Consider the following 13,457-nt stretch of genomic DNA (forward strand, 5'->3'; position numbering starts at 1 on the left):
CCCCCCCCCCCCAGAAAAAGACGAATTTTGAATAAAATATTTGAAACATCTTAAAAAAAAATAATTTGCAAATATACAGTTGCATTTTTAAGCGAAAAAGATTAAATTTATACCAAACGAGATGAATTTTTAAATATAAAAAATGTATTTTCAACGAAAATGTTAAATGTTCAACCCAAAAATATGAAGGTCCAATAAAAAAGTTAATTTTCAACAACAAAAATAATTTTTACAAAAAAAAAAAATTTCAACCAAAATATGAATTTTTAACAAAGTAGTTCAACTTTCAACCAGCAAGTTGAATTTTTAACCAATAAAGATGAATTCTCAACGAAAAATGTAATAGTTGATACTACAGCCAGAAATATGAATTTGCAACAAAAATGGTGGAATTCTTAACCAAAACAAATTAATTGTCAACCAAACACTTGCATTTTCAACCAAAAGAAATGAATTTTTAAACCAAACCAAGTTACATTTTTATCTAAAAAATATTAGTTTTTAACAAAATATTATATTTTAACCAAATATTTGAATTTTTAACAAAATAATTGAATTTTCAGCCAAAAGAGATGAACTCTGTACCAAAAATATAATAGTAGACTTTTCAATTAAAAAATATGAACTTTCGACCAAAACAAATGAATTTTCTACCAAAGATGAATTTTCAAATCAAAAGGAACAACTTTCTATTCAAAAAGGCAAATGTTCGACAAAACAGTTGAATTTTCGACCAAAAAGATCAAATTTCAATGAAAAATGTATTAATTAATATTTCAACCAAACAAAAATTCTAATTTTAAATAAAAAGCAGTTAAACTCAACCCAAAAAAAGACGAGTTTTGAACAAAATATTTGAATTCTCCTCAAAAACATAATTAATTTGCAACTAAACAGTTGCATTTTTTAGCGAAAAAGATTGAATTTATAGCAAAAGAGATGAATTTTTAAACCTAAAAAATGGATTTTCGACAAAACTGGTGAATTTTAAACTCAGAAATATGAAATTCAATCAAAAAAGTTAATTTAAAAAAAATTCAACTAAAAAGATAAATTTTTTAACCAAAAATGACTTTTTAACAAAGTAGTACAACTTTCAATTAATTGGTTCAATTTTCAACCATGCAGTTGAATTTTTAATAAATAAAAATGTATTCTTAACGAAAAATGTAATAGTTGACACTGCAACCAAAAAGATCAAATGCAACAAAAATGTTGATTCCTTAACCAAAAAAATTCTTTTTTATCTAAGTACTTGCATTTTTAGCCAAACTGGATGATTTTTAAAACCAAGAACACAAATTTGCAACTAAAAAATAACAAAATTTTAAACAAATCGTGTAATTTTCAATAAAAAAAGCGAATTTTGTATAAAATGAAAATGATGAAATTTATAAAAAAAATTGAAAGGATGCCTTTTTAACAAAATTATTGAATTTTTAATCAAATAATTAAAATTTCAACCAAATAATAAAATTTGTAACCAAAGAGATCAATTCTGCACCAAAAAAAGAATACTAAATTAATAAATTTTAAGGAAAAAACTTTCAACAAAAAATAGTTCGATTTTCTTATTGGGTTCTATTACTTTAGTCACCATTTAAGCTAAAAAAAAGAGAAAATGGGGAAAGGGGAAACATTCATGAAAACAGGGGGAATATGAGAAATTATTTGATAAAAGTGGGGAATAGGGGAAATAGTGTGAAGTCTGAGCAATGATTTAATAAATTAAGAGATTTAAAGATTTAAATTTAAAACTAGAAGTTCTTAATTTATAAAATTACCTCGAAGAATTTGAGGATCTGCTCTTTAGTGATTGTCCTCAAATAAGCAACTTCGATATTCGCTCGATCGAAATTGTACTGCTGAGAGGAGATTTCATTCCAAAAGACTGCAGATAATGTTCCCATCATCTTCGGTTTTTCAAGTCTTTGCACAGCCAGCGATTCTTTATGCTTGTTAAACTCCTCATCCTCCATTTTCGTTATATGCTCCTATGAAAAATAAATTAAAGAATTATTAATTAGTAAAACGTGAAATATATATTTTTATATTTTTACGATGGCCGTTTTAATGGAGAAAAAAAATTCTCGGTCATTTCACGGTTAGAAAAAGTTGCTCGCGTTCATTGAAATTAAAAAATTTCAAATCGTAGAACTAAATAATTGTTCATTTGAAGAAAGCAAAACTTAACTACAAATTAAAGCACTTAAACTGGAACTCTTTTGAGTTTTCAACATTTAAAATTGAAGTTAAAAAATCTTCAATTCAGAATTTTGTATTCAAACGGTCCACAATTCACACATATAAAATTGAAGCTTTTAACGTTTTCCAATTGAAAATTTTTAAATTAAATACCATTCAACTGCAAAATCTTAAACTTTTATAAATTGAACAGTTAAAAGATTTTTCGTTAAAAAAATATAAATCCACGCTATTATTTTCAATGAACATTAACAAAAATGTTAAAAATAAAGCATGTACCTCTTCCAATTCAGTACAAAATTGATAATAAAAAGTAACTCCCTTTCATCTGAATTTAAAAAATACTAAATCTTCCCCTCCTCTTACTCAATAACAATGTTTAAAAGAAAAAATTGGCTCTTCCAATTCAGAAAAAAATTAAAAGAAAATTTCTTCCCTTAAAACTCGATAAAAAAAAAACTTGAAAACAAAAAAACGTCCCTATTCCAATTCAGAAAAAAATTCAAATTGAAGTTTCCTCTCTTCCAATTCAATAGAATTGTTAAAAATAAGAATATTAAAAATAAAAAATCACCATTTTTTAAATTCGAGTAAAAACTCAAATGATAAGATAAAAAAGGCCTCTTCCAATTCAAAAAAAAATTTATAAACAAAATTTCATCCCATCCAAGTCTATAAAAATATAAAAAATAAAACAATGTTCTTCCAATTGATAAAATATTGAACAACCGAAATGTCCTTCTTTCAAACTCGATAACAATCTTGAAAATATAAAATATCCCAGTTCAACAAAAATTAAAAACTAAAATTTATTTGTTTCTAACTTAATAAACATGTTTGAAAATCAAATCTGACGGCCTTCTGTTTAATAAAAATGTAAAAGACTAAAAATGTCCTATTCTAATTCGAATTAAAATTAAATACCAAAATTTCTCCCCATCGCTTATCATTAGAATAGGGAAATTCAAACGTTTTTATTATACAAAAATAGTTTTGAGTTAAATTATTTTAATCTCAAGTCGTTTCAAAATATTAACTGTTCAATTTTTTTTATACATCAAAATTCAAGACTTTCAATTACAAATATAATTTTTTTGAATGAATAGTCAAATATTGCTAAATATTACAAATTTCAAATTGAATGCGTTAAAGATCGAATATTTTACGACTGAAAAAAATTGTTAATCATTTGAAAATAGAAAATAATTTATAAAGTTTCAGGCGTTTAAATTTTTTTAACAACTGAGGCTCTTGAATTGAAACAGTTCAATTTTCAACGTAAAAATCTGTAAATTGTTTAATTTTGTACAGATTCAGAAACTTGAATCAACCCAAAATGTGTGTTTTTTTAAAATTCAAATTCAATCGCTTTTAATTATGAATTGTTTGACCCGTAAAAACTGAATTTTAAAATACTTTAAATTTAAAATCTGCGCTTTAAAATAAATACCTAAAATGGAAAACTGTCAATTGTTGTTAACAATTGAACTCACCATTAAAAAAAGTTGAAATTAATCTTATTTTAAATTGCAATTATATCATGTTTTTCATTTCAAGTAATTGGATAGATTTTTCTTCTAAAAATTTGTCAAATTCGCGGTCAAAAAATAAATTCACAGTTTTAAATGACTATTGTTTCGCACCTGCATCGATTCCATGAACTTGTCTATTCTTTCCTCAACGTACTTAGGATGCTTATCGCTTTGTACAATAATTCTCAGACCTTGAGCTCCGTTTGTTTTTCTTATTCCACTAAAAACAATATATCCTAATTGCTCATCTGTTCGCAAAACTTTGAAGCATGGCTCGGAAATAATTTGAGCGAATAATTCGAGAAGCATGTTTGACTCCGTTGATTGTAATCCGCTCTGGTAATAAACCTCGGTGCAGGAACTTTTATGGAGTTTGTTCACGATTTCGTACAAAAAGTGGCGACCTGTTAATAATTTAAAAAATAAATTAGGTTATTCAAATCTTATCTGAGACAAAAAAAGGATGTAACGACACATCTTTAATATCTCGCAATCGTTGTTGTTGAAAACCTGATCATCTTTTCATTTCTTAAAGTTATTTCATATCTTAAATTTGAAATTTTGAAAATTAACACTACAAATAATCCCTTTCATTCAGAAAAATCAAAGAACATCTTATATGCGAATTGATAAACATTGGTGCTTTTTAATACTATTGCGCAGTTTAATTAAAACTTTCAAATTATCTAATAAATTATGTAAATATTATACATGTTTTCTGATAGTGCTTTTTTGTATGGCAACTCGTATTTTTTTTAAAATAATTGTAATATAAAATGATAAAGTTTCGAAGAAGACTCAAACAGTTTCATTTTTTTTAGGTTTTGTTGTTTTTTCATAGGAAATGAAAATTAACAAACAAACATCGTTATAGACAAAACGCTCTTTACACAAAAAGTGGTGTTTTAAAACAACAATCATTATAATTTAACCAAGATTTAGAACCATTTAAAAATTTTGTATTATGTTAGTAGTTTTCGTCGCAAACTGGTATTTTTAATTTGATAAAAATTACATATTTTAAAAGATTTTGAAGAATATTTACAATTCTGCGGTTTTGTTATGTTAAAGTTTCTCATCGGAAATTATTTTTAGTATTTTTAATAAAATATTCGATTGCAAAGAATATCTACAATTTTCAGCTAAAAAAGATCATTTTCAAACAAAAATGGAATAATTATCATTTTCAGTCAAAAAATGAATGTTCAACCAAAGAGATGAATATTTGTCTAAAATGATAGAATATTAAACTCGAATAATAGTTACATCTTCAGTTTAAAAAACAAAATAATCTACAACCAAAAAAGAAACAAATTTTCGATAAAAATTACTTTTCATCATAAAAAAAAACAAGTTCAATTTTCAATCAAGTAATCTTATTTCCAACCTAAAACATGAATTTTAAACTAAAATTATAAATATTTAACTTTTATACTTAAATTTTTAAAGGAAAATAACCATTTTCAATCAAGAAGATTAACTTGCAAAGAAAAATATAATTTTCTACAAAAAAATCGATTTTTAACCAAATACGTTTATTTTCAACGAATTAGTTTAATTTTCAATTAAAAAAAGACAAATTTTCATCAAAATTGTTGAATTTTGAACAAGAAAAGATCAATTTTCAACCAAAAATGAACATTTAAATTTTCAGTGGAAGAAATTTATTTGTAACCCAACTGATGAATTTTTAAACTAAAATGATAAATCTTCAACTGGAATAGTTGAATTTTATACTAAACAGATGAATTTTTAACCATAAATATTAATTTTCTACAAAAAAGGCGAATTTTTCACAAAGTACATAGATTTTCAAAAAACTAGTTTAATCTCTAAATAAATAAAATAGAAATTCAGTAATATATTATGATTTAATTAGAGTAAACTGAGATAATCGAACAAATCTGCGACTCTAGATAAAGTAGAAATCACTTTTCTAAATTGACCAAAATTACTAAAATAATAAAAACTTGAATTTTACTGCCAGCAGAAGTAAATTTGTATGTTTTAAATTAAATTTCCGGTCATTTCTCTATGTTTCGTCAAAATTTGACATTTTACGAATAATATTTGTTTTCTTCTAAAAAAGTACTTAAAAGAATTAATTATCTATCAGAATTATTGGAATTTTATTGCACTTCAGGAACATAAATATTCAGTTTAAGATTGAAGCCAATTTTTATACAAAATGTATACAAAATTATTTTCATGCGATGCTTAACAGCAACAACAAAATTTGATCTTGATTAAAAATACCTAAATATCTCTTAGTGCCAGTATTTAGAATGGAAAGTAACTATTCGTTAACAATTATCATTATTATAAATATTCTGATAAACAAATTTTTTTACAGTATTTTTATATTTCATCAAAGAAGCGTGGCACCGACTCGCAATTGTTATTGTTATTAACAATATTTCAAGTAAACAGTCATGTATAGCTATTTTACTTTTGAATAAGCGGTTTTTTCGTAATGATTATTTTAATTCATCTGGATAGTCTTGATAGGGGTACTGAAATAAGTAACTTTGTCAGTAATTCTCAATTAATCTTATTATATAATGATATAAAATTGTTACTGTTCTTGTATTACAAGTATGTTACTATTTATTGAAATGTATTCATATTTATCAATAATTTAAATCTGTTTATCGTACTGGTCGCTTAATTTATATTTTATGTTACAAAAATATCTCGACATAAAGTATACGTGATGAACAAACCTATTATTTCCATAGTAAAATAATTTTTATTAAATACTTTGTTTATAAAAGTTACTATTTTCTATTATTATTTAATAATAATATTAAGTGAAAATGACAAAGTTACTTATTTAAGTACCACTATAAAGATGCATTAAAATAATCATTATGAAAAAACTACTAAGAGATATATAGGCGTCTTTAATCAAGATAAAGTATAAAAATAATTGTTTATATAAATTCAGGATGGCCGCTTTAATCGACGAAATAAATTCCCTGTCATTTCCCGGGGTTTTCCAGGTTCGCAAACATTTTTCACGGTCAATAAAATTTTAAAAATGGAACACTAAAGCTACAAAATTTAAAAGTTTTTTATTAAAAATTGTTGTATGAAATGCTCAATAATTTACGTGTATAAAATTGAAGGTACTAACATTTTTCAATATAAAAAATATAAATTCAGGTTATCATTTTGAATGCTCTAAATTAAAAAACCAATCTATGAACATTAAAATTTAATTTTAAATTTTAAATAGAAACATCAAATATTGAAAAATTGAAAAAAATTTAACTGAATACTTCTTAAATTAGAAATTCAATTATTTTCTTTTGAAATAGTTGAAACATCCTTGGAAAGCTTCAAAATTTTATTTCGAAATCTTGAGGAATCTTGAAATTGTTTGAAATTGGTTTTAAATTTAAAATTATTTTGGAAATTTTTTCAGATTTTCTAAATATCTGTCAAAATGAATTGAATTTTTTCTACAATTTTCAGAAAATCCTGCAAATTTTAGCCAATTTCTTTACAATTTGGATGTATAAATAACAATTGAACATTTATTATTTGTAGACGAAATTTGAGTAATTTTAAGAGATATGTAGAAGTTTTGAAAAGATTCAAACTTAATGTAAAACTTCAAATGATAGCATAAATGATATAATGATAAAAAAAAACGTAGATTTTCGCAGATTTTAAACAAAAAACTTAGATTCTTTTCAAGAATCGTGAAAGGCTTCAAAGGAATAAACAAGTTTTCTTAAAACTCCTAGGAAAATTAAAAATAATTTCTCATTTTGAAAAATTATTTTATGAGAATATTTAAAAACTTTTTTAAAGATTTAAACAAAATTTTCAAAAAAGATTCGAGAAGATTTTAAGAAAACTTTCTAAAATTTGCATGATAATTTTTTATCTTTTTCAAACTCCTAAATATCTCTTAAAATTACTCAAATTTTTTCTACAAATGTTCATTTGTAAATTATACATCGAAATTTAAAATTTTCACTTACAAATTAAGCATTTTTCAAATACAACAATTAAAATTGTAACGTTCGAAGTTTAAAGGTTCTTCGAAATTTTAATGATTCCAGGTTTTCTATGCCAAACAATTCAGTTAAAGGTTCTTTACAGGAATCATTTCGCAGGGATTAAATCTGCGCGTAAAAAAACATAAGAATCGGTCAAGAATTAATCGTCTAAAATTGTTATTGTTAATAAAAATCATTCGATTCCAAAGAATATGTACAATATTTGAAAAATATTACGTTATATTAATAATTTCCGTCGGAAATTATTAATTTTGTGTCAAAAATCCCACGGTTGGATTATTTGTATATTGTAAGAAAATTATATATATGAATTCAGAAGTTAAGAAATCAATTTCTATACATTATCAAAAATATTATCCTTGCTTTTCCATTTAATAGAGCAATCAAAACGTAAGATACATACCGTGTTCTAAATCAACTTCTCGAAACAAGACCAATTGGCTGGGTAGAAGGGGTATAATCGTTCCTTTATGGGATTCGTTTGGATTAGTTAATTTCGATTGGATAAGTCCTGCTGTTTTCAAAGCCTCGTCTCTCGTTACGTTTCCGTGGATCAAACATTCAACATGCATTTTTGTAAGAAGTTGAGGAATAAATTCTCGCACACTTTCCACCGTCAAACCTGAGAAAAAATAATCATAATTCACCTTATATATTAGGGATCGTCCATATATTACGTAAGACATTTTTCTTTTGTTTATATCGCTGTGTCCTTTTCAACTTGATAAAAATATTATTTTCGTCTTTATTCAAACAACAGAAAAACGTCTTACGTAATATATGGACAATCCCTTAATAAAAACGTTCTATTTCACATTTACTGATTTGATAAAACTTGTAATTTTTTTTTAACGTACGAGAACTTGCATCTAGCAATTCGTCCTTAACCCAAACTTGTTCTGCCAGCAAAACCGCGAGATAATAAACTGCATGCTGATATGGTTGTTCAGCCTCAAAGTTTTTCAACCCTCTGATGAACTGGAATATTTAAATCAATTATTTAAACATTTTATCACAATTGTATTTAAAACAACAGAACAAAGGATTGCAAAATAAATTAATATTTTGAAACAAATACTTAAATTTCCCACTAGAAATATCAATTTTTAACAAAAAATGGAATAGTTAAACTTTTAGTTGAAAAAATTAATTTTCAACAGAAAATACGAATTTTCAAGAAAATATTTGGGTTACAACTGTTGCATTTTCAACTAAAATGACCAATCGTCAACTGAAATAGTTGAATTTTCAATAAATAGAAAAATTAATTTTCACTAAAAAAGATCAATTCTGAACCTAAAAGATGAATTTTCAACTCAAACTGTAGAATATTCAATTAGAATCCGTTAAATTTTCAATTGAAAAATTACTTTCCACAAAAAAAATAACTTAAAAAAAGGAACTCGAACAAAAAATTGTTACGCTTTTCCAATAAATTGATGAATTTTCAACCACAATTGTAAATCTTTAACTGGAATGGTGGAATTTTAAACCAGAAAGATAAATTTTTAACTAAAGTTATAAATATTTAACTGCAATACTTACATTTTTAACTGAAAAGAGGAATTTTTACACAAGAAAATCAACTTGCAAAGAACAAGATAATTTTCTAACAAAAAAAATCGATTCTTTAACAAAAAATATGTATTTTCAACAAAATAGTCCAATTTTCAATTAAAAAAGACAAATTTTTATCCAAATTGTTGAATTTTGAACTAAAAAAGATCACTTTTTAAATAAAAATGGAGCAGTTAAATTTTAAATTGAAGAAATTAATTTTCTATCAAACAGATTAACTTTCAAGTCAAATGATAAATGTTCAACTGGAATAGTTTAACCTTATACCAAAATCGACGAATTTTCAACTAACAAAAAAATAATTTTCAACCAATACAGAAACAAAGTTTGAACAAATAAGTTACATTTTCGACAAAAAAAATCCTTTTCATGCGAAGAAAAACCAAGTTTTAAATGAAACAGCTCATATTTCAACCAAAGAAATGAATTTTCAATTAAAATGATGAATCTTCAAATAATAAAATAATTTTTAGCTTCAGAGTTTAAATTTAAACCAAGTAATTTTATTTCCAACCTAAAAGATGAAAATTCAACTAAAAAGATATATTTAACTGGAATATTTACATTTGTAATCGAAAAGAGGAATTTTTAAACAAGAAAATCAACTTGCAAAGAAAAATATAATTTTCTATAAAAAAATCGATTCTTCAGATTTTTATCCAAATTGTTGAATTTTAACTAGAAAAGATCAATTTTTAAATAAAAATGAAACAGTTAAATTTTCAATTAAAGAAATTAATTTTCTACCAAACAGATTAAATTTTAACTAAAATGATAAATCTTCAACTGGAATAGTTTAAGCTTATAGCAAAATGATTAATTTTCAATTAAAAAGATTATTTTTCCCCAAAAAATAAGAATCCTCTGTTAAAATTATAATTCTTAACCCAGAAAAAAAATTAATTTTCAGCAAAGCAGTTACATTTTTAGTCAAAAAAGTTGATTTTCAACGAACTAGTTACATTTTCAACCAGAGATGAATTTTCAATGAAAATGATGAATCTTCAAACAAAAAAATGAATTTTTAATTAAAGAGTTTAACTTTTAACCACGTAGTAGAATTTGTAACTTTAAAAAAGATGAATTCACAATGAACAATATAACAAAAATTTCACATTATAATTCAGAAATATTTTTTTTTTTTAAATACTACTCCTACTCTAAAAAGTACTTGAAGTATCTACAATTTGGAACAGAGAACTTTCAAATTGTCACAGATTCTGACTTGGAACAGGGATTTTTTAATTCCTTTTTTCTAAATCCTAATGATAATTCTTTTGAAAATTTCCCTGTTCCAAGTGAAATTATATTTCTTTACGAAAACTCCCTGTGCCAAAATAAAAACGATAATTATTTTCTAAAGTGACCAAAATTATTGAAATCGTGACAACTTGAATTTTACTGCGATCAGGAGTAAATTCCCGGTTTTTAATGAAATGGTCAGTAATTTCCCAGGGTTTTCCCGATCAGTAAAATTCCCGGTCTAGTGGCGACCCTAAGTTAAAAAAAAAGGGACGATAGGGTCATTTTTTTACGAAAAAAAGAAATAAATAAGGGAAATATTATTTTTACTTTAAAAAAAGGAGAGACAATCTTATTATTATAAATTGTATAGTTTTTAAATAATATTAAATGATTTGTTAAGTAATTTCTGCCATTTAAGAATGTACTTTTTTTAATTGGACATACTTAGGTCGTTGAGAATCCTTTCACAGCGATATAAAACATTCGGAGAAAACATCAAATTTGTTAAACAAGTAATTTTTATGTTTTAAATTGTTCCCATACTCAAGACTATTTTCTCTCGTAAAAATGCTTTCATGAATAATTACATCGTCTTACTTATAAGTACAATTAGATATTTCTGTCCATGATTTGTTATTTCATCCTTACTACAATTAATACTTTTAAATTAAATTGGAAATCCAACTCTTCAATACACTTAAATTTAAATAAAAAATAGCAAACCACGTGTTCTTCACGTTCCTGAATTTTTATTTTATAATATTAAAAACAAACTATTTAAAAATGCATGATAACAAACTTGTAAATATTAAAAGTTCTAAAATTTTTTGAAACGAAAGCGATTCAAATTCTTTGGAATCTTTTAAAATAATTGAAAATCCTTTAAAATTTTTGAAATTCATAGAATTCCCTTAAATTGAAATTCAATTTATTCCCTAAAATTCTCTAGAAATTCAGTAAACCCTTTCAAATCGCAAAATCCCATTAAAGTAAGTAGCAATCATTTGAAATTCCTCGGATATAAATTAAATTTAAATTACTCATTAAACTTCTTGTTAAAAAACCGTGTAATTAAAATGCACGCGCGTATTAAAAACATAAACCTTAAAATATATATAATTTTTAAATATTAATAGTTCTAAAAAAATTTTAGATGAGTTAATTAATTTAAGAAATTATTCGTTCTAGTTAGTAAGATATCTTTGAAAAAAACTGTTACTTTCCTAATTTGAATGTTTGCATGGATGCCAATATTTTTTACGCGTCGTAGATATTATCTATTTCCATAAATTTTTTTAGTCACACAATATTAAATTTTAAATAATATTTTTTAAACCTTCATCTCAAAATGGTCCACATTTGAAAAATTTTTCATGTACAATTGATGACTCAGAAACTGTTGAATTTGAAAAGTATGGAAAAGTTCTAATATTGCAAAAATCAAAATTGTTTAGTTTCAAACCATATTGAAACATATTCACAATTCAACTATGTTATTAAATAACAAAAATTGTTTCTATTTATAAAAATATACCATTTTTCGTAAGAGGAGAGAAAGTAAGAAAAAGAAGATTGTTAACATTTTGATAAATCTTTACATTAAATAAATATTATATTAAATATATATTCAAAAACATTGTAATCAACTAAAAATTGTGCTTGAAATTGTATGAACTTTTAAGTCCACGAAAAAATATTTTAGCTTTAAAGTTTAATTTAAATCCTAGATAGTTTAGTTTGAAATTAGTCGAATTTAAGAAAGTTAAATTAATTATAATAGATAATTCTGCAAGTTAAAAAAAACTTTTACCACTCGCGGTAGCATATTCTAATTTTGAATAGAATAATTTTGTAGATGTAAAACGAATAATTGTGGTGTCAAATATCGTATATTTAAAGAAAAAAGAGGAAAAGAGGGAAGTTTTTGGATGATAGAGGAATTTGAAAAAGGGAAAATCTCAGGGAAATAGGGAAAAGACTGTGAACCCTTTTAAATGCAATTTAATATCAATACTAACGTTTTCCTTCAAGATCTCAAATCTTTTCTCGTCTATCGAGAAACTGACCATTTTGTCCATAATCTTTTCTAATAGGACAAGTTGTTTGTGATCATAGCCTCCAACTGCCAGCTGAAATTTAAAGAAGAAAGCGAAATCGAAGCTGTATTCTTTATTTAATCAAGAATATAATTCTTTATTTAATAATTACTTACAGTAATGCCGTATTTACTATTACTGAGTTCCCATTTTAAACCAGCCAAGTCCGCAGCGTAAGCGTATTCGGTTAGAGAATCTCGGAAGAGTTGGACAAACATGTAGGTATTGTTACAACTGACTGGGTCGAGATAAGCCAGCGGACTGTAAATTATATATAGTTAAAAACAAATTCTTAAAATAAAAAAGTACCAAGACACAGTGGCCTGGAATAGGAATTTACTGTTCATAATCGCCCACAAGTCGTATTTCTTAACCTATTTAAAAGTTTTTTTTTAGAAATGCTCAGCAATTAATTTTTAAGAGAATTGTGGTTTGCTTTTTTTTAATTTTTCTCACAGAGCAACAATATATAAACAAATATAGTGACAAAATTGACCATTTTAACATTGTGAATTTTTATCTCAAGAAAAAATACAGATAGAAACTCACTATCATCCGGAATTATTGCACATGCATTCATAGAACATAATTAATTTAAATAATATTTAACTTAATTATTATAAACAATTTTTATAAACAAATTCTTATTAGTGTTTTTTTTATCATAGAAAAAATAGTTTATTTCACGCTAGTTGCTAATATTTTTCATAAGAGTCATAATTTGTAACAAAATAATTAGCATGAGTTAGCAACAATTGTTTTTATAAACA

General features: G+C 24.6%; 1 protein-coding gene across 2 annotated transcripts in view; it reads right to left on the minus strand.

Annotated features, from left to right (window-relative positions):
- LOC117171207 (insulin-degrading enzyme) overlaps positions 1-13,457 on the minus strand; it is a 33,911-nt gene that overhangs the window by 2,443 nt on the left and 18,011 nt on the right. For both annotated transcript variants that reach the window (XM_033358291.1, XM_033358292.1), the window contains exons 8-13: positions 12,804-12,948; positions 12,610-12,720; positions 8,626-8,746; positions 8,172-8,390; positions 3,849-4,141; positions 1,785-1,994 (exon numbers count right to left, since the gene is read on the minus strand). In XM_033358291.1, coding sequence (XP_033214182.1) covers positions 1,785-1,994; positions 3,849-4,141; positions 8,172-8,390; positions 8,626-8,746; positions 12,610-12,720; positions 12,804-12,948 — 1,099 coding nt within the window. The remainder of the gene's footprint in view (positions 1-1,784; positions 1,995-3,848; positions 4,142-8,171; positions 8,391-8,625; positions 8,747-12,609; positions 12,721-12,803; positions 12,949-13,457) is intronic.

Source organism: Belonocnema kinseyi, chromosome 4 (assembly GCF_010883055.1).
Source record: "Belonocnema kinseyi isolate 2016_QV_RU_SX_M_011 chromosome 4, B_treatae_v1, whole genome shotgun sequence".
Taxonomy (NCBI): Eukaryota; Metazoa; Arthropoda; class Insecta; order Hymenoptera; family Cynipidae; genus Belonocnema; species Belonocnema kinseyi.